Below are 21,711 nucleotides of genomic sequence, written 5' to 3'. Positions count from 1 at the left end.
TAAATTTTTTTAAAAAGATTTATTTATTTATTTATTTGAAAGTCAGAGTTACACAGAGAGAAGAGAGGCAGTGAGAGTGAGAGAGAGGTCTTCCATCCGATGGTTCACTCCCCAATCTGGAGCTGCGCCAATTTGAAGCCAGGAGCCAGGAGCTTCTTCTGGATCTCCTACGTGGGTGCAGGGGCCCAAGGACTTGGGCCATCTTCTCCTGCTTTCCCAGGAAGAGAGCTGGCTCAGAAGTGGAGTGGCCAGGTCTTGAACCGGCGCCCATATGGGATGCTGATACTTCAGACCAGAGTGTTAACTCACTGCACCACAGTGCTGGCCCCTCTGACCTTAATTTTAAAAGGTTTATTCTTCGGTCCAGTGCTGTTAGTGTAGCGGATAAAGCCAACACCCGCAGTGCTGGCATCCCATATGTGTGCCAGTTCGACTCCCAATTGCTCCACTTCCCATCCAGTTCTCGGGAAAGCAGTGGAAGATGACCCAAGCACTTGGGCCCCTGTACCCATATTGGAGACCCAGATGAAGCTCCTGGCTCCTGACTTCCGCCTGGCCCAACCCTGGCTATTGTGGCCATTTGTGGAGGGAACCAGCAGACAGAAGATCTCTCTCTGTCTCTCTCTGTCTCTCTCTCTTTCTCTGCCTCTGTGTCTCCCCCTCACTTTCTATAACTCTTTTACATAAATAAATAAATCTAAAACAAAGATTTACTCTGGGCTGCTGGGTAGTAAGAAGATAGTAAAGATGAATGTGGAAACATGGAGACACACTAGAAGGCCACTATGGTAATCTAAGTGAGATTTCATGGTCTTCAGCCAGAGGTTTATTTAGAAGTGGTTCAGTTAGGAGAAGAATTAGGTAATTCCAAGATTTGGGGAACTGAAAGGTTGGCGTTTCTGTTGAGATGGATAGTGTCTGTGGATAGAACATAGTACAGGAGAAAGTTACCAGGGGCTTAGTTTTACTTGGTTAATTTGAGACGTCTATTAGACATCTAAGTAGATATTTGCAGTTGAATTTGTAAGTCAAGTTCAAGGACAAGATCAAGGCTAGCAATACAAGTTTTCTAGTCTTCATCTTAGTAGTTGATACTTAACGTTCTGAGACTGGATAAGATCCACCATGGGAACATTTTGAGGAGAAGCAGTTCAGGTGCTGATCCCTAGAGCAACTTCAGCAGTCAGATGTCCAGAAGATGAGAATGAACCAGTAAAGGAGACCAAGGTAGAAAAATCCATGAGATGACAACTCAACCAATGAGATAGGACCTTTGTTTCTAGTCCCTGTCCTGTCCCTTCCCTGCTGAAGCCTTGAGTGGTCTTAGTGGCTGCTTGCCAGGGAAGAAGGTAGCGGAAGTGCAAAGAAAGAGGACAGCCATGCCCATCGATCATGAAGACTTCCAGTCACAGGGGAGGCCCAAGCTGAGGCAGAGGGAAAGCTTTAACTGGAGGAGGGCTTAGAGCTCTGGGGTTTTCAGTTTTTTGTCCCTGTGAAAGGGAGGGGATACCCGATGGACAGAGTCTGAGATTTCCAAGGGTCAGGGAAGAACTAATTAAGAGATTATACGAAATGACAGTGGGACAGATCAACAAAATGCTTTCTGCCTGCAGCCTTGCTCACTTTAGATACTATCACCCTGTGTTTTCTCCACCAATATGATATTGTTGAAAACATTTCCAACTGCATGAATTATAGTTGTAAGTATACAGGCAGAAGTTCAACTTTTACATAAGTCATCACTTGGATGTGGTGAGTAAGTTTTTATAAGATTCTATTTATTTATTTGAGAGGTAGAATTACAGAGACAGAAAGAAAAATCTTTGGTCCGCTGGTTCACTCCCTAGATGGCCACAACGGCTGGAGCTGGACTAGTCAGAAGCCAGGAGCTAGGAGCTTCTTCCAGATCTCCCATGTGGGTACAGTGGCCCAAGTGCTTGGGCCATCTTCTGCTGCTTTCCCAGGCCGTGGCAGAGAGCTTGATCAGAAGAGGAGCAGCCAGGACTAGAACCAGCACCCATATGGGATGCTGGCATCTCTGGCGGAGGATTAACCTACCGTGCCACAGCTGCAGCTCCAAGTGCTGTGAGTAAGGAAAAAGAGTTCCAGTCATGAAAGTCTCAACATCTTGGTGAGACCCTTGAGGATTGTCTGGATAACTGTGCATGGTAAAGCAATAATTCTGTCCTGTATTCTGCAGCACTCACTCCAGCTACATAGTGTGAGTGTGTATGTGTGAGTGCATGCTATGTTAGCCCAGTTAGAGCATAGCTGTGTCTGATGAGGTTCATTCACAGAACTGGCAGTCTCCCCAGTCAGCCCTTTCACATTTGCATTCCACACACAATTGCTGGTGAATGACTGGTTGGGTTTATACGGGTCCTTCACCCCCTTGAGTAGATCTGCGTGTGTGCAGATCTCAGGAGTGACCTTCTGTATTCACACATCCACACGTACACCGCCCTCTTTGTGCGTAGACACAGATATGTCCAAGTAGTCCAAGGTATGTGCAGCTACCTTTCATATTTGAAGTGGGTACATATGAATGGAACCTGTCAAGAGAATAAGGAAGTCCACCAGCACCAATATAACTGCCAATTTGAACGTTAACCCTCTTTGTAAGAATGGCACAAAGCATGTGCTTTAGTGACCAAGCAAACTATTTTCATTGAGTTCATTTCCTTTTATGGTAACAAATATGAGAAGTACCGAGGTGAATGCTCATTTATATAGCAGTTCAGTGACAGTATAAATGACATATTTCTTTTTCATGTGTTGCCATTTATTTAAAACTTGCAAAATAAAGGACTTTCTAATGTATCTTGAGAATGTTGATAGGAGATCAAGACTTCCTAAATGAATGGTCTTAATGCAAAATGCCAAAATATACTTAAAATTCTCAGTGTTTTAGGATTATACTTTAAGGTCTTTATGCTTAATGAGAAAAATGAGAAGGGAAAATACTGAATTCTTGCAATTTTGCCAAGTCCAAATTGTGGGGAGCAACCCGGACTAGACTGAGTTACTGGAATTAAGACTATTCTATACATCTGCTCTCCCACAATATGGCACTGGGAGAGAAGAAAACAGCTTCTACACAGCTGCCTCCAGTTCAGCCAATAAACTGTAGGACTTGCTCCTGATTGGAGGAGAGCAGCGTACTCGGCGTGTGGGCAGCCGAGTTAGGATTGGCGGAGGAGGACTATAAAGGAGGAGAGAGACGGCATGCACCAGGAACATCTAAGAGGAACATCTAAGGGGAACATCTAAGGGGAACACCTGTGCAGCCCCCGAGAGAGCCGGCCGGCGGTGTGCCGCTCCCCTGCGGAAGTGGGGAATGTGGCCAGGGGGAACTGCCCTTCCACGGAGGTGGAAGGGATAGTAGCCAACCCGGGAAGAACCAGCAGCAAACCCGGGGAGGGCCGAGCAGACGAAAGAACGGCGCAGGGTCCTGTGTCGTTCCTCCACAAAGAGGGGGAGCGACATAATGGTGCCGTGACTCGGATATGAAGCCTAGGCAGGGCTTAGTGTCATTCCTCCACGAAGAGGGGGAGCGACATAATGGTGCCGTGACTCGGATATGAAGCCTAGGCAGGGCTTAGTGTCGTTCCTCCACGAAGAGGGGGAGCGACATAATGGTGCCGTGACTCGGATATGAAGCCTAGGCAGGGTTTAGTGTCGTTCCTCCACGAAGAGGGGGAGCGACACAAATGGTTATAGTAAGTTTAGTTTTGGGATTTTCTGATTTTGATATCACTGAAATTTTAGGTTTTACCAAACATTAAGAAAGCCTTTCGATTTACCTTCTGCATACAAAATTGATTCAAAAAGTTCACGGAAAATGGAACTAAATGTAAATATATTTTGGTGCCCAAAAACTGGAGAGCCACGAGTAGTTCCATGATCTTTTTGGAGTACCCTCATATTTTAAAATTTTAAGGCAGTTGTGGAATGCAGGGAGGATTGGAAGGAAGACAGATTCTGGAGCATAAGGTTTTAACCAGCTGTTATTTAAACTATTCTACAGAAGCTCGGCGTCATCATGTTAAGTCTTCAAGTATTTTTAAATTTGTAAACAATTTGGTCTAATTTGTATTGAAAGCCAGTGTTCTAAGTTTAAAATTTGCCCTTCTGTGTCCAAAGTTTGGGTTAACCAAAGGGTAACCAGTTGTTTGCATTCTGAGTAACTCACCAAAAAGAAAGAAAGGGTTCTGGAGAAGAGAAACAAAGGGAAAAAATGAAAAACCACTGCTAGAAAATGGCCATGTTTCCCAAGAAATCCAGTCTTGAGATCTTGGGGTGCAGACCAAACATTTAAGCTCACATTGCTCAACTGTGTTGTCAGTAATTTGCATGCTTTTTAAATCAAAATCACTTTCTGACTGCTGTAGTGTTCACAAAGGACTGTGATGGATTTGCCTCTTGCCGCCATTGCTTCATGCCTGAGTTACTCCAAATTAGTGTTCAGAATGATGCAGTATTGATTTCAGGCTGAAAGTGAACCATTCATTATGTTACTGCAGTAGCAGCCTTTTAAAAAAGACCATTACTCAGCCAACGTGGACAAACACCTCTTAATTAAAGAGTTCCTGTAATGCTTATTCGTGTTAACATACAGAGACTGTTTTAAATATATCTCTGTGGACTGTTGACAGTAGAGAAGGTGGGCCAAGAAATAATATCTGATCATTGCAAACACAAAATATGGATGCAGCATGATAGAGCCCCCAGCTCCCAGCCTCTGCAGAGGCCCTGGAATTTTCCATCACGCTAAAAAAGGTGCCCTTCCCCTTATAGGATGCCCCTTTTCTCTTCACATTATCTGTAATCTGGGGAGTATCCTCACCACTCCAGTCAAACTAATTTCATAAAAATCATGAGGTAGACCTTTCCCATGCCTTATAGTACCTAATATCCATACAGAAACATATACCTCAGATACCCCACAGTTGTCTCAAACTCAATGTACACAGGGTCTTTGGCTCTACCACCCCACCCACAGGCACCTTACCATCATTTGCTAGGTTCCCTATCGCTGTGATCGGCACAACCAGTCAGTTCAATTTGTTGTCCAAATCTTAAACTGAGTATCACTGAACCATTTTGTCAAGGTCTTTAAGTGGATTCTATTTACTAAATAAATAGATTGTGAGTTCATGTACTTCTCTTGTCTTCATTAGTACCATTTATCCTCTCAAGTTCTGTGATAGCATTCTTTTTTATTTTACTTTATTTTTTGACAGGCAGAGTTACAGTGCGAGAGACAGAGAGAAAGGTCCTCCTTTGCCGTTGGTTCACCCTCCAATGGCCGCCGCGGCTGGCATGCTGCGGCCAGCGCACTGCGCTGATCCGAAGGCAGGAGCCAGGTGCTTCTCCTGGTCTCCCATGCAGGTGCAGGGCCAAAGCACTTGGGCCATCCTCCACTGCACTCCCTGGCCACAGCGGAGAGCTGGCCTGCAAGAGGGGCAACCGGGACAGAATCTGGTGCCCTGACTGGGACTAGAACCCGGTGTGCTGGCGCCGCAGGCGGAGGATTAGCCTAGTGAGCTGCGGCGCCAGCCCTGTGATAGCATTCTTTGAGCTACCTCCTGCATCTTCTACTTCAACCCTTTCTCTGCATGGAAGCTATGGATCTTCTGAGTTTGTGTTTGAATCCCCTGGAATCCCCTATTCTCAGGACCAAGTGTTCTGTAAGATCATTCTCTGTTTACCTCTCTAACATCATTGCTTTCCACACGTTCTGATTCAGACACTTAATTCCTGGACTAAATCACGGTCCCTCCGGTCGAGGTGTGCTTTTTTTTTTTTTTTTTTTTTTTTTTTTTTTGACAGGTAGAGTGGACAGTGAGAGAGAGAGACAGAGAGAAAGGTCTTCCTTTGCCGTTGGTTCACCCTCCAATGGCCGCCGCGGCCAGCGCGCTGCGGCCGGCGCACCGCGCTGATCCGATGGCAGGAGCCAGGAGCCAGGTGCTTCTCCTGGTCTCCCATGGGGTGCAGGGCCCAAGCACCTGGGCCATCCTCCACTGCACTCCCTGGCCACAGCAGAGAGCTGGCCTGGAAGAGGGGCAACCGGGACAGAATCCGGCGCCCCGACCGGGACTAGAACCTGGTGTGCCGGCGCCGCTAGGCGGAGGATTAGCCTAGTGAGCCGCGGCGCCAGCCCTGAGGTGTGCTCTTTCTTCCTCCTGGAAAACGATGCTGCATTTCATTTCCGTAGCCTGTTCTAGGCTTGTGTGTGTCTGTTTCAGTTTTGAGTGTTGCTTTCCTTTAGAAGTCTTCTCACCCTGCTTCTCCTCTGTGTTCCCACTCTGCTCTTCACCAATCCATGTGTAGCATTTATCATACACCGTTGCCATCAGGTGTAACCCTGAAGTCCTGGCCACCATCGCCAACTTCTGGGGAACGGGCCCAGCAAAACTATGCTTTCAGCTCAGCTCACAGCTTTAGTCTTGTTTCTGGTCTAAGGAAAGGTTTGATTTGCATTTTGAAATCAGCTGGACTTTTTGCTTTGTGTTTCTCTTTTTATGTGTTTTCTGTCAGTGATGTGTTGTTGGAACACGAGAAGTACTAAAGCCTCTTGACTGGGTCTCAAAGTCAGCATGTTTAATAATCTGTGCAGGTGATTCTCAAACCCAGTGTTGTCACATCTGTGCTCTGTTTTACTCTGCCACGAAGCATGAAGCTATCCGACGTGAACTCAACTCTGCTTCCCTCTCTGACTGCATCTGCGTTTTCCCTCTTCCCTGCCTTTGATGAGACATCTTCCCATTTTTTTTTTAGAGAGAAAGGTTCCAACACTGTACTTTTTTCCATCAGTGTTGTATTCTCCTTGGACTTTGGCCATGAATTAGTTCATCTGCAGCTTGTGTGTCTCCTCTTTCCTGATCTGCCTCTTTACCTGCCACTGAGGCCGTCGTGGAGCCACAGAAAACAAGGTCTCCCTTCTGTTGCGTCCCAGCTCGCTGTGCTGTTTCTTGCTGACTTCATTCCCTGTGAACTTTCCTAAAGGCTTAGTCTCTACCAGTTGCCTCACTTTCCTCACCACCAACTTAATTCTTAACCTTTTGTGAAATTGTCTTTTCATGCTTCTCTTCTTTCAAAGGAATTTGAAATTTTAGTCCCATTAGACAAAGACCAGCAATACTGAAAAGTTCTATCATTTCAGAAAGTCACTAATGATGGCCAGGGGCCAGGACTGTGGGCAAGTGGGTTAATCTGCTGCCTGTGACACCAGCGATCCATATAGGCATTGATTGGTGTCCTGGCTGCTCCACCTCTGATCCACTTTCCTGCAGATATGCTTGGGAAAGCAATGAAAAATGGCCCAACTGCTTGGGCCCCTGCCACCCAGGAATTGTCTTTTAGTCCCATCATTAACTGGAGCTCAGACTCTATCATCGCATCTCTACTATCCTTGACCCCATTTTTTCACTCAGCTTTCAGGAATCTTTGCCAGAAGCGCGATTTGGATCATTCTCTTAGTTTGATGCTTTAGTTTCTGTATGTTGCCTGAGAAGCACGGGGGACTCCTGAGAATGGCACCTGGGTCTTCCACTTAACTTGGTGGTGGTTTCTGCTAAATAAATTCCTTGGCTCATGGGGAACTGTTCACTGCCCACCTCTGCCTTTTGATTGATCACCTCCAGTTGGCTACTAGTATTTCCTTCTTGGAAAAACACCTCCCATCTTCCAGGCATGGTGAAGTTCTCCATTCCTTAGGAATCTTTATCATTTACTATGTCCTGCAAGAACTTTTGCTCGTTCTCTGAATTCAGAAAGCATATGGTTTAAATATATTGTTGCTTTCTCTACTGTAGTATGCCTTAGTTTGCATTTATCTACTCTGTAGATTGTAATTTCATTCAGATAACAGATCATGTGTAATTGATATTTGGTATGTGGCAAATCAGATTCTTAATCTGTAATAACTTAATGAGTTCAGAAATAAATAGAATATGCCAGTCAATATCTGTTTAAATGATTATGTAAAGAAAAGATTTTGAGTTTTAAAGAATTAATGACATTTTCATTAGTTATTGTTTCTTTTTCTTTCAAGTAAATTATTCAAGAAATAATGACCATTAATGGCAGACTTCTTACTGGCAGCAAGCTGAATTTTCTGTTTGTTTCAGTCTGATTCAAGCTTATTCCAGAAAAAAAGACATAGAATGCAGTGATAGCTAATATTTACCAGTTATAGTGAAAGGTAAAACAGAATGATAGTTCAGAAACTTTGTAAATGTCCTTCCCAGCTTTGATATAAACTCTTACCTTATGGACAATAAATTCACAAGAAGATTCTAAGGATTGGATTTGTCCACTTTCCACAAATAAATTGTATATAAGAGAAAAGTAATTTCGTGCCAACTGGCAGGCCTGGAGAAGTTAAAACACTAGCTTTATTAGTTATAACAAAAGCATATCATGCAAGATCCTCTAGTGTTTAATCATTCATATTAAATTAGAAAACCTGTATATCAGTGAAAAACAATATGACATGGAGGGCAAGACATCCACAGTGGTAAATTAAGGGAGGACTTCAGTAGTCCTTTGCCCTATAAAAACAAGAATTTAGCCAGTGAAATTTGTTTTTTAATACCAAGAGTTTTAAATCTCTGGAAACATGCAAACAAAAAAATCCAGTGCAGTATAAAAAGGAGTTCTGCATCATCATCAGTTATTAAATCTGGCCCCATATAAAAAGGATTACATACCATTATCAACTGAGATTTATCTCAGAAATGCAAGATTAAATAAACATCTGAAAAATCAATTTAGTACATAATATAAGTCAAATAAAAGATAAGTTATGTTCATCTCAGTTGATGTAGAAAAAGCATTTAGAAAAAGAATCCAGTGATCCTTTCATTTAAAAATAATCAACAAATTAAGAAACTTCATCATCTTCATAATGGATATCTGGGAAAAACTATAGCTGACATCATTCTTAATAAACATTCCCTAAGGTCTGGACAGGACAGATGCAACACAGTCCCTGTCACAATCCCAGCTTTATTTTTTGCAGAAATAGAAAAGATCATCTTAAAGTTCAATGTGAAAATTCATATGTAAGCCATGTATCATTTGGGAACATATATAAAGCCATGGGAACATATATAAAGAATTCTTATAACTCATTAATCAAAAGACAACTCAATTGAAAAATGTGCCAAGAAATTCAATAGATATTTCTCCAAAGAAGATACCCAAAAGGCCAAAAAATGGAGATAACCAACATATTTGTGGGTTGATTGATGAATGAATAGATTATCTGTGTCATACCCAGACAGCAGGCTACTATCTTTCGGTAAGAAGGAATGAAAGTTTGAGAGAAACCACATTTCTGAACTTGCAAATACTATACTAAGTAGAAGAAATCAGTTACAAAAGACCACATTTTTTATGATTCTATTTATGTGAAATATCCAAAACAGGCAAATGTATGGAGACAGAAATTAGGTTAGTGCTTATCTGAGGCATGGAGGGGGAAATGGTGGAGTAATTACTGATGAGGTGGAATTTTAGGAGGATGAAGATTTTCCACAGTTATGTTGTAGTTGGGATAGCACAATCCTGTGAATGTGCTAAAAACATAGAATTTTACACTTTGGATGTGTGAATTGTATAGTGTGTGTGTTATGTCTCAGTAAAGCTATTTATAAATATTCAGTGAAATTCTGAATGCAAAGTTTAACAGGAGAAAGCAAATATCACATTTTCCCAACTTAGTTTATCATATTGCTATTCCTGTTGTCCTTAGAGAACCTTGAAATGGAGATTAATTTATTGCTTGTAACACTTCAGATGTGAATTTTTCTAATATCAAATAGTGTATATGAAAAAATGGAAGGGTCAGTGTATAACAGAAAGATACTTTTTCTATATCAACAAATATTGTAAAATAAGAGCTTGTACGTGGCATTGCTATAGACAGTCTTTTGAGAACCTTTATTTAAAACAGAGCTTACTGTTGGTGCTAATTCTCTGTAACCTCACTGTTACACGGGCTGCTGTGTGTGTGACGTATGTGTGTTTGGACTGACAGGATGTCAGGGGCAGTGTTCTTAGAATTAAGTGGTAGCTGAGGTCCCACCAGCTTGACTTACCCAGATTTTCCTTATGTTCTACTTAGGGTGAGATTCACAGTGAATATTGTGAATGTTGGTTGACAAATAGGAGGTTATGTGGTTTGGCAGTCAGGAATCTGTCAGATGGTTTTGTTTAGGTCTGATTATCTTAAAAAAAAATTCTGTGTTGAAATTTTTTGGGTCACCAAACATTTTCCAGCCCTTGTCTTCCTTTGCCCTCCTGGGACTCACCTGATAACCCCTCTTATTGTGCAGTGCTGTCCTTAGTCGCCACCATCTCTTACCTCCCAGGCTTCTTCCCAGTCTGGCTTTTGTTCTCTGATGCTCCCTTGGTTACTGATGGTTCTCCTGGTTCCCTCCTCGGTTCTTTTGTTCTCTTTGGAATTCTCAGTTGCTGCAACATTACATGTTGTCCATATACCTAGTGATAAACCACAGGTGACCATCTTCAGAAGTTATTTTGCTGCTGACTTTCATATCAAAATTCTTAGCTATGTAGTTAGAATTTTGACCTGTTTCTCTCCAGTACCATGGGTTCCAAATGTCTGAGACTCAACCTCAAAACCTACTCTTCCATGTCCCATTCTCTGTTAGTAGCCCTAGGTTATCCCCGTCATCAATCAAGCTGCAAGTTGGAGACACCCCCTGGTGGCCAAGTCCTGTTGAGTTCTATTCCCGATGACCTCTGTTAACCCTTACTTCAGGCTCCTGGCATTTATCACTGAGTGTTACGTCATCTGTGCACATTAAACACCAGGATTGTCCTTTTTCAAATACTGATTTGCATGTGTAGTGCTCTTATTTAACGTAAACTTTGGTAGGCACTGTGCCTCTCCTTCACAATAAAAGCTTCAGAGTGGATCTCCAGGATTTGGCATCTGCCTAACTGGCAAGCTTATGTTCATGTTTACCGGCCATTCTGGACACTTCCCATTCTTCACCTGTGCTGCACTTTCAGACTCCCTTCCCCATCCTGATTTTTCTTGTTCCTGTTTATTAGTCTGAAGCTAACTGCGACCCACTTGCTCAGGACTCCAGGCTCCGCCAGGCAGCACAGTGTTTGAGCTGAGCAATTACTGAGAAACTGACATGTGAGCCCATTCAAGACATCAGGACAAAAGCAGGTTGCTGGGGCCTTCTAGGGGAGAGCTTTCTTGTTTAGGAGAGAGCCACTGCAGAGGCGCTGTGAAGGGAAGGCAACCTCAGGAGAGTGACAGAACACAGAGGGCAGAGCTGAGCACGTGGCAAGAAAATAAGCAAGAGACATTGGCTTACACCAACCCATAAATCTGAGCCACCTCCAGACTCCAGCTATTAAATTTCTGGTGAATGTCAATTTGGACCAGTTTTCCTAATACTTGTAGCCCAAAGGCACAAGCTTATAAAGTAAAAAAAAAAAGAAAGAAAAAAAAACTTGAAGGATGTGATAGGCGCTTGGCCTAGCAGTTATGATATGACCCTGCTTGGGACATCTGCATCCCATTTTAGAGTGCTTGGAAGCAAGTCACATCTCTACCCCTGATACCAGCTTCCTACAGATACCCAGTCTGGGAGGCAGCGGGTGATATCCTAAGTACTTGAGTCCGTGCCGCCCATGTGGGAGAACTGAGTTGAGTTACTGGCTCATGGCTTTGGCCTGGCCCAGCCGTAGCATGTATTTGTGCAGAGAACCACAGATGGGAGCTCTGTCTATCTGTTTGTCTTCCTCACAAAGTACATGAATAGAAGTTTTCAAGCAAGTTCAAGGAGAGATAAGTACAAGCACATTGGATGTGCAGAACACAGATGAAAACAGTTCCCACGCGCCAGACTTCCCCTTTTCCTGTGCATGTGCTCCTCACCATTGGGCCCACCGGTTTATACATGGCCCATACACAGGAGCACTTCAGAAATTTTGAAATCTGTGCACGCTGAAGGTCTTCATAAAGTTCACAGGAAATGTATATTAAGGAAAAAACCATGCATGGATTTCAAAAGTTTACAATAAAATAACTGTACCCTTTATTTTTATCTTCCATGAACTTTTTTAAGTCCCCTCTAGGCTTTCTCTTGGTGAAGATATCCCTTCCAAATTTGATTATTAGATGTGATCCCAAAGAACTGATGGATAAAATAGCTAAGTGCTTGCATCCTTCTGATCATAAGTGTTAATGCTAAACTTAAACTGAGGGATAAATACAGAGCATGGCTACGCTGACGTGCAGGGTGTTGTGGGCAGATTTTTTAAAAAGCAGCAAATTTTTAAGTTAATATTTGGGAGTCATGGCCCAAAAATAAATTGAAAATATTGTCCTTTTCTGTGTGGAATCCTTAAATACCTTCCTGAGAGCCTTTTACACACAGTTATTTTGCAGCTAAGCTTTCAAGGTAGAATTGTGAAGCATGTAGTTAGAGGTTTTATATGGGAATGTATTTAACAGAAAAACCGTGAATTTAATATCACTTTGTACGCTCATTTCTTTTTTTTTTTTTTAATGAATCAACATTAACTTGACAGGACTCTTCTTTTTTTAAAAAAGTTATTTTTGTATTTGAAAATCAGAGTTACACAGAGAGAGAAAGAAGAGGGGGAAGTGAGGGAGGTCTTCCATCCGCTGGTTCACTCCCCAATTGGCCACAATGGCCGGAACTGTACCGATCCGGAGCCAGGAACTTCTGGTCTCCCACGTGGGTGCAGGGGTCCAAGAACCTGGCCATCTTCCACTGCTTTCCCAGGCCTTAGCAGAGAGCTAGATCAGAAGAGGAGCAGCCAGGACTAGAACTGGTGCCCATGTGGGATGCTGGCACTACATACCTGCTGCGCCACAGCACAGGCCCCTGTGTGCTCATTTCCGTATCCCAAATAATTTTTCTGCCCCCCCCCCAAAAATGCCAAACATCTTCGTATTTTCTCTCTTTTTATTATCTCAGGGTATTTAGGACTAGAGCACAAAGAAGATCTTTATTACAAGAGGAAGTGCCTAGAATGAAAAACTAATGCATAAATGGACCTAATTCTTCTAACTTTTGAGAATTTGCAGCAACTCTGGGCTCCACAAGCACCGGAATGAATGGCATAATCTTAGCTATGTGAAGAATGAGTAGACAGGATTGAGTCCTTCACATTTTTACTCTTGCTCTACTTGGTACTATTCTCTTTTTTAAAATATTATTTAATTATTTTTCTGGCCTTCCTTATCCAGAGATGATCGATGAGTTTATTTGGTGAGTAACATGTAGCTTTTCTAGTTTTTGTCTCTTTCCTGAGTCCGCATTCAGTTGTGTTGAGATTGAGCACTGCACTGAGATGGCAATGCAGGATGCAACAGGTCCTAATTTTGCACACATGGTTTCGTTTTGTCGGATTAAGTCTGATGGTAACTGTTTCACCACATTATGTAGTTGCTCCGCATGTAGTCAGTTCATGTTAGCATTCTGATCTCTCCTGGGGCATTGGTGGATTTCGATATGTATCTCTGTGTCTTCAGCGGCTAACTGTGCAGCCTCAAATACAGATATTATTTCAAAGAATGTCTGAATCTGGTAACTTTTCTACAAGAACATGCCAAGAAGATACATAAGCATATAGTTATTTCTTGATACAGCTTGTAGGCAAAAGTGACTTGTCAGACTAAATGAGGAATAAATGAATAGCCCAGTAGAGGAATGCAAAAAATGCATTGCCAACCTTTTTTTGACATGAAATTTAATTTTTTTCTCTTGTATTTACGATAGGAATTTTTTTCTTTTTATTGATACATTCTAAAAGAATGTATATAACTAAAAAGTAAAAAAAGAAATTAAAAGCTCCAGTGTCCTTTGACTTTTAGGTCATTATGTTTTTGGCTTTTATAATTAGGCTCTGTATTCATCTCTGCTACCTCTGTTCCTTAACAACCACAAAAAAAAGACTGGTAGCTCCCAGGCACCCCTGGCTGGATTTTCCCCACAGTGGTTCATTTCCTTTCAAATGTATTAGCAATTAGCTCCCAGTGCACCTAATTGCAGCTTTGTTTGACTTTCCACCTCTCTCTGCCCACTGGATTAGAAGAAAAGTACATTAAAGCTTACATAAATGGCCAGGCTTGCTGCTTTCAGGAAGATTTAAAAGAAAGCAGAGCTTTCATTAATGTGAAAGGAAATAGAGTAGTCCCAGCGTCGAGTCAGCTGAATGGGTTAGAGCAAGGAGGTGCAATAGGAATACTGGACACTCCCCAGTGCCCAACAAGTTTGCCCTTTGCTGTGCTTCTGGGTTCTTTTAGACTGAAGTTAGGCACAGAATCTCAAATGTAAGTACAAAAACATATCCTAAAGCCAGGTGGAAAAATGAAGTTATTTATCATTTTTTGTTGATTCAAGTAATTAATATGGAAATTAGCTATATATTTTCAAACGTAGTTTTTCCAAGTTTTAAAAGATAATCATAGTATTTATATATATATATATAAAATAAAGGCTCTAGTAGGATAATTTCCTAGCTGATGCAGAATGGAAACTAAAACATTGTCATTTTTATAACTCCAATTTAAATTGGGTGGGTGGGGGGGGTGGAGGATACTGTTTTGCTTTAGTTGGCTTTGGTTTTACTGCCATGGGAGTTTACTTTCATGTCAGTTCCCATAGATATGTGTGAGAAATTCTTCAGGGCTTGAAACAAGAGTATCTTCTAGGTTATATGATCTGACTTAATCAACCATGAGAGCTCTCATACTCCTTTTTTTAAAATCCCCTTTAAAAGCTGTTTAATGAAAGCCTTTCTCAATCTTCCTTCCTTGATTAGACATCGATGAGTGCAGCATCATTCCTGGGATATGTGAAACCGGCGAATGCTCCAACACCGTGGGAAGCTATTTTTGTGTGTGTCCGCGTGGATACATAACCTCCACAGATGGCTCTCGGTGCATCGGTAAGCCTCATATCTTCAAGGCGCAATGCGCTGCTTCCTTATAATGACAGAACAGTCCAACCCAGCTGTGAAGATGGCAGTGGTTCATAAAACCAGTAGGGCAATGGCTCGAAGAGTTGTTTAAGGTAAACGGTACCACTCCTGAGAGATTAGAGATGTAGGTACTCTTTGCAAAGACTTCTGTTTCACAAGCCTTCTGGGTTTGTTTTATGTTGTCAAAATCATTTTGAAAATAAAGACTTTCTGATGACCTTTCTCTTGCCCAGCGCTGGAGACAGAAAGGCCTGAGAGAGATTTTAGCATCTGCTTTGGGAGACAGATGTAGTAATTAAAGGTTCTTGTGTTGCTGTGAATCATGAGCACATTCACCATCTTATTTACTTAGAGTTTGTTTATTCTAGTAAAAAATAGTTAAGACAAAAAAGAAATTGACACCTTTAATTTTGTGTTTTGAGCATATTTAAATTAAAGCCAAATATATTTGTATGCTCCCCTTTGTTTAGACAGACGAAACAGTGCTTCCCAGTCATAGGGTAAACCATCCATCCGCGGGCAAGCCCCAGGCCTTGTCTCATTGTGAGCACAGACATGCTGAAGTGTCCCTTGATGCGTGACCACCTTTCTCTTCCTGAGCATTAAGCCTGGTCAGCTCCAGTTTTAAGCTGATAGTAGCTAAGAAGAGAGGGAGAGATGTGTACAGTTCTCTTGGAAAGCACTGGTGACTCAGACAGTGCAGGTATTAGGAACATGCATTCCGCTTGGTCATAGAGAGGGTGGCAGTCTGGGCAGTGGCGCTCTCCCACCCTGACCACACTCTCGCTGTGTCATCACTGCCACGGCCTCTGGGGATCCTACTCATGGCACCCAGGTGAACTGGGTCAACGGGATGGATATACAGAGAGTCAAGGACAGGAATGAGAAGCCGTGGGCCACTATCAAAGGCCTATGGCCTGGAATCACTCCCATAGTATTCTTCATTTCCCTTATTTTAGGGTTTATTGTTTTCTTGGTATTTTTGGGTCATGCACTGGCCAGACTGTGAGCTGTGTTAGGTCCTGCTCTCTGCAGCTTTTTAGACCCTGGGCCATGTGTGACAACATGTACAACTTTTGTGCTCAGTCCATCATTTTTCTGAAAGAATAGGAAAATCAACATATGAATGAATGAGACAACACTGTGAAAAGATGTTGTTGGCTCATAATTGCTTTGTGTTGCTTGCCTTCTGTTGGACGTGATGTTACAGCACTGAGTTACAGCCCTAAGATGCTTAAAGGGCAAGAATATGCTCAAGCTCCTGAAAACTGAGTCCCGTGCTAACCAGGAGTCCTGTTCACTTGAGTAGCAATACCCTGACTCCCAGAAGAAAGCCCTAGGCAAGGAGAGAAAAGCTCTCTAAAATTACAAAACTAATGCTAAAGTGAAGCACGCATGCAGCTTAAAATATTTTTGAAAAACTGTCTTGGTTTTAGATTAAGTATGGCTTTTCCACAAAGGAGAAAAAAACACATCTACCATTTTAATGTGTAAGAGATAGATATGACTTTGCTTTTTAAAATTTTGATTCTGTATTTTCTTAGATTGAATTTATTTATGATTATATTATGTATGTCTTGGATATTTTCATTCTGTTTGTTTTGTAACCACATACTAATCACTATGATTGGATGAACTCAAAGCTATATTTTTGAGTAAAAAACAATATTGTCTTCAGGATTCCTTTTTTTATAGTTCCATAATTTTAGAAATTGCCTTTCTCTTTTAATTTTTAGTTTTTTTATTTATATAAGATGATCAGATTTCATGTATTTCATATATACAGATTGAGGAGCATAATGGTACTTCCCACACTCTCTTCCCTACTCTCTTCTTTCTTATTTTTTCTTTTAGTTTTTACAGTGACATACTTTGTTTATTTTATAATCATAAGCTTAACCCTCTACTAAGTAAAGAGTTCAACAAATAGTAAGAAGAAAAAAACACTGTTCCTCATTAGTAGAGACAAGTCTGCAAACAATAATCAGATCTCAAAAATGTCAGGTTTGCTCACATACATTACATTTTTTGTACTCTGTTAGTTACCATAGATAAAGGAAAACATATAATGTTTGTCTTTTTGGGACTGGCTTGTTTCTGTAAGCATAATGGTTTCCAGTTGCATCCATTTTGTTGCCGAAGACATTATTCCTTTCTTTTTATGGCAAAGTAGTGCGCCATAGTGTATATATACCACATTTTGTTTATCTAGTCATCTGTTGATGGACATCTGGTTTGATTACATATCTTAGTTATTGTGAATGGAGCTGCAATAAACATAGGTGTACAGATAACTCTTTTATATGCTAATTTCATTTTGTATATGAGTGGGATGGCTGGGTCTTACAATGTATCTGTTTTCAGACTTGTGAGATGTCTCCATATTGTCTTCCACAATGGCTGTACTAGTTTACATTCTCACCAAAAGTGGATAAGGGAACCCTTTTTCCCACATCCTCACTGGCATTTATTATTCTTGGTTTTTAATGATAGCCATTCTAACTGGGGTGAGGTGAGGCCTCATTGTGATTTTGATTTGCATTTCCTTGATGGCTAGTGATCCTGAGCATTTTTAAGTGTCTGTTGGCTATTTTATTTTCCTGTTTTCAAAAGTACCTGTTCAAATCCTTTGCCCATTTCTTTTCTTTAAAGATTTATTTATTTATTTGAAAGTCAGAGTTACACAGAGGAGAGGAGAGGCAGAGAGAGAGCAAGAGGTCTTCCATCCTATGGTTCACTCCCCAGTTGGCTGCAATGGCCAGAGCTGCAGTGATCTAAAGCCAGGAGCTTCTTCCAGGTCTCCCACATGGGTGCAGGGGCCCAAGGACTTGGACCATCTTCTACTGCTTTCCCAGGCCATAGCAGAGGGCTGGATCAGAAGTGGAACAGCCGGGTCTTGGACCCGTGCCCATATGGGATGCTGGCGCTTCAGGCCAGGGCATTAACCTGCTGCACCACAGCGCTGGCCCCTGCCCATTTATTAACTGGATTGTTTGTTTTGGTGTTGTTGAGGTTCTTGAGCTCTTTATAGCTTCTGAATATTAATCCTTTATTAGTTTCATAGTTTGCAGATATTTTCTCCCATTCTGTCTATTGCTGCTTCACTTTGGAAGTGTTTCCTTTGCGGTGCAGAAGCTTCTTAGCTTGATGTACTCCCATTTGTCTGTTTTTGCTCGATTACCTGTTTTTTGGGGGTCTATTCCAAGAAGTCTTTGCCTATGATGTCTAGCAGAGTTTCCCCCAATGTTATGCTCTAGTACTTTGAGGCTATCAAGTTGTAGATTTAGGTCCTTGATCCATTTTGTGTTGATTTATGTAAAAGGTATAAGGTAGGGATCTTGTTTCCTATTTCTGCACACAGAGATCCAGTTTTCTCAGTGCCATTTGTTGAAGAGACTGTCTTTTCTCTAACGATTGATCTTAACTCCTTTATCAAAGATTAGTTGGTTATAAATGCATGGATTGACTTTTGGGATTTCTATTCTGTTCCAGTGGTCTACATGACTGTTTTTTTGTGCCAGTATCAGGCTGTTTTGATAATAACTGCCCTGTAGTATGTCTTGAAAGCTGGTATTGTGATGCCTCTAGCTTTGTTTTTGTTGTTTAAGATCGCTTTTGATTTTCAGGGTCTCTTGTGTTTCCATATGAATTTTCACATTGTTTCTTCTGTATCTGAGAAGAATGTTGTTAGTATTTTGATTGGATCTTCTTTTTTAAATTTTTTTATATTATTTGGCAGGGTGGGTTACAGAGATAAATAGAGAGACAGAGATCTTTCATCTGCTATTTACCTCCCCACATGATTGCACTGGCCCTGGGCTGGGCCAGGCTAAAACCAGAAGCTTCATCTGGGTCTTCCACAAAGATGCAGGAGCCCAAGCAACTTGGGCCATCTTCTGCTGCTTTCCCAGGCACCTTAGTGGGGACTGGATTGGAAGTAGAGCAGCTGGTACTTGAACTGGCACACACATAGGATGGCAGCCATAAGACTGCAGGAGGCAGTCTTACCTGCTATACTACAATGCCATCCTCTGCAGCTTTCTTCTGAGAGTGGTATATGATGAATGTTTCTAGGTGTTTATTTTACTAACTCCAATATCTTCAGACCGTACCACATTATAAACATAAATAGCCTTGATCCTTGTTGCTTTATATGTAGGAAAATACATATGACAGGAGAGTTTAAATGGGTTTAATTATAAAATAGAATTTTTTCATTGCATTGCATTAAATCTGTCATATTTCTGGTTTAATTTGGTGTAGTGTGTTTAATTAAGTTTTTGAATATCCAGGAAAGCACTTTCTTTTTTAACATAAAGTGCTTACATATGACAGTTTTAAAAAGTGTTAAGGAGCATTTTATAATCTTTCTCTTAAAATCACTTTTAATAGCACTACTTAATGAGCCTTATGTCATTTTTTTGGAATTCACAGTGACTGTGTTATCCGTGCAATCATAGTACCTAATTTCCACATTGCAGCATAGGCACAAAAGAATAATTGGCATCCAGGCAAAAGTCAGTGGTGCATTGGCAGCAAAAGTGAGTCAAATGTATGTGCAGAATGCTGTCCACACAGAGCTAGCAAGGACCCCTCTGCACAGGCCTCTGAAGTGCCTCTGAAGTGGCAAGTGAAGTTCACAAGATGAGATGAAGCCTTTAGAAGTTCCTACAGTAATGATAAGCTCACTGCCTGGGGCTTTATGAAAATTCCAGTGCACAGTGTCGCCTTGGAGTATTCTTGAGAAAACAAAACCTGAAAACAGAAGATGAAAAAAAAAATATATATATGCTTTATATACATATATATATATATGTATGTATGTATGTATTTGAGGCAATGGGTGAATAATTGCTAAGGAATCTTAAGATACCATTCATTTAAAAAAGCCTAAGGGGGCCAGCCCTGTGGCGCAGTAGGTTAATCCTACACCTGCGGCACCAGCATCCCATATAGGCGCTGCTCCTCTTCCAATCCAGCTCTCTGCTTATGGCCTGGGAAAGCAGTAGAAGATGGCCCAAGTCTTTGGGCCCTGGCACCCATGTGGGAGACCAAAAGGAAGCACCTGGCTCCTGGCTTCATATCCACGCAGCTCTGGCTGTTGCGGCCATTAGGGGAGTGAACCAATGGACGGAAGAATTTCTCTCTTTTTCTCCCTCTCATTGTCTGTAACTCTACCTCTCAAATAAATAAATAAAATATTTTTAAAAATAAAAAAATAAAAAATCCTAAGTTAAAATCTTCAACTTGAGGAGCACTGGTGTAGATCATGGGAAAAGGGTAGGTACTAAGACGAGCAAGGGCGATGTGAGCAGGACTGCGGGAGCTGAAGCTGTTGTGTGGGTTCTGGTCATGGTGGCCGAAGCCGCCTGGCAAGGAGAGCTGAGTCAAGGGTCTTGGAAATAAAAGAAGAAGAGTGGGTTAAGATTAAGATTATGTGCTGAGGTTAGCATCAAACTGAGCATTGCCAGGATGATCCCACAGGCAGTGAGAACCTCTCAAAAATTTTTTTAGCAAAACAGAAACAGAAATGAGGGGGCTGTAAATGATGACACAGAGCAGTGCCCAGGGTATGCTTGTTAAAACACAAAATGCAGAATCAGTCCTGTGTTAGGCACTGCCCTACATGTGTGGGTATTGTATGTATTTTGTGTGTGCCTTCTGTGTGTGGATTGTATGTACATGTGTGTGTTTACAACCAGTGAGGGAGAACCCCTGACTGTGTTTGACTGAAAGGTGGAGGGGGAGACCAGCATGAGACATTACAGTGAAGAATGTCTTAGTGACGGTGCTGGATTCACGTGAAGGGACCTGGTGGAGCAGGGATACCAGGCACCAGCTTTATTTGAGTGTCCTAGAAAGAGACAGTTATACAGTGAGGAAGAAATTCCACCACACAAGGGCTTCAAGAGGTTCTTGGGAAATGGAATTAAAAGGTAAATATAGGGTCAGGTGCTGAGGCATAGTGTGCTTAGCCTCCACGTGTGGTGCCAGTATCCAATATGGGCGTCTGGTTATGTCCCAGCTGCTCCTCCTCTGATCCAGCTCTCTGCTATAGCCTGGGAAAGCAGTGGAAGATGGCCCAATGTTTGGGCCCTGATTCCATGTGGAAGACCCCAAAGAAGTTCCTGGTTCCTGGCTTTGGATCAGCCCAGCTCCGGCCATTGCAGCCATTTGGGGAATGAACCAGCGAATGGAAGACGTTTCTCTCTGTCTCTCTGTTTTTCTATCTGTAACTCTGCCTCTCAAATAAATAAATAAAATCTTTAAAAAAAAAAAAAAAAGCTAGATATATTTGAGTGCAAAATAGAAATGGAAATCCATGTGTAGTTTTTTCAGAAGATATATTTTCCATGAACTTTCTGAAGAGCCCACGTATTTTAAAGGAAGAAGGACGCAGGGGAGCCACAGCGTTTCTGTTTCTTTCATTGCACCTACTTCTAGTTACTCTTGAATGATGTGAACGTGGACATTCACATGAGCATATGTTAGGAATAGTGAGAATCTGCAAAATTAATCAAGGGGGACCCAGGCTGGAGCCAGACCAGCCAATGACGGAGACAATGGCTGTCATTTATCAAACACCTAGTCTCACTCTGACCTGGGCTAACCTGGTCCATGTTTCCTGGCTGAACCCTTCATTTTTTAATGAGCACAGCTCATTCAACAGGAGACATATTTATTTCATGGTACAACCCCTACTTT

General features: G+C 41.8%; 1 protein-coding gene across 1 annotated transcript in view; it reads left to right on the top strand.

The window, feature by feature from the left end:
• Positions 1 to 21,711, top strand: part of FBN2 (fibrillin 2) — a 240,425-nt gene that overhangs the window by 87,548 nt on the left and 131,166 nt on the right. Inside the window, exon 8 of the mRNA XM_002710087.5 lies at positions 14,848 to 14,973. Within this exon, the coding sequence (XP_002710133.2) occupies positions 14,848 to 14,973 (126 nt within the window). The remainder of the gene's footprint in view (positions 1 to 14,847; positions 14,974 to 21,711) is intronic.

The sequence above is a fragment of the Oryctolagus cuniculus genome, chromosome 6, assembly GCF_964237555.1.
Source record: "Oryctolagus cuniculus chromosome 6, mOryCun1.1, whole genome shotgun sequence".
Lineage (NCBI taxonomy): Eukaryota > Metazoa > Chordata > Mammalia > Lagomorpha > Leporidae > Oryctolagus > Oryctolagus cuniculus.
This window is presented reverse-complemented; position numbering and strand designations above follow the sequence as displayed.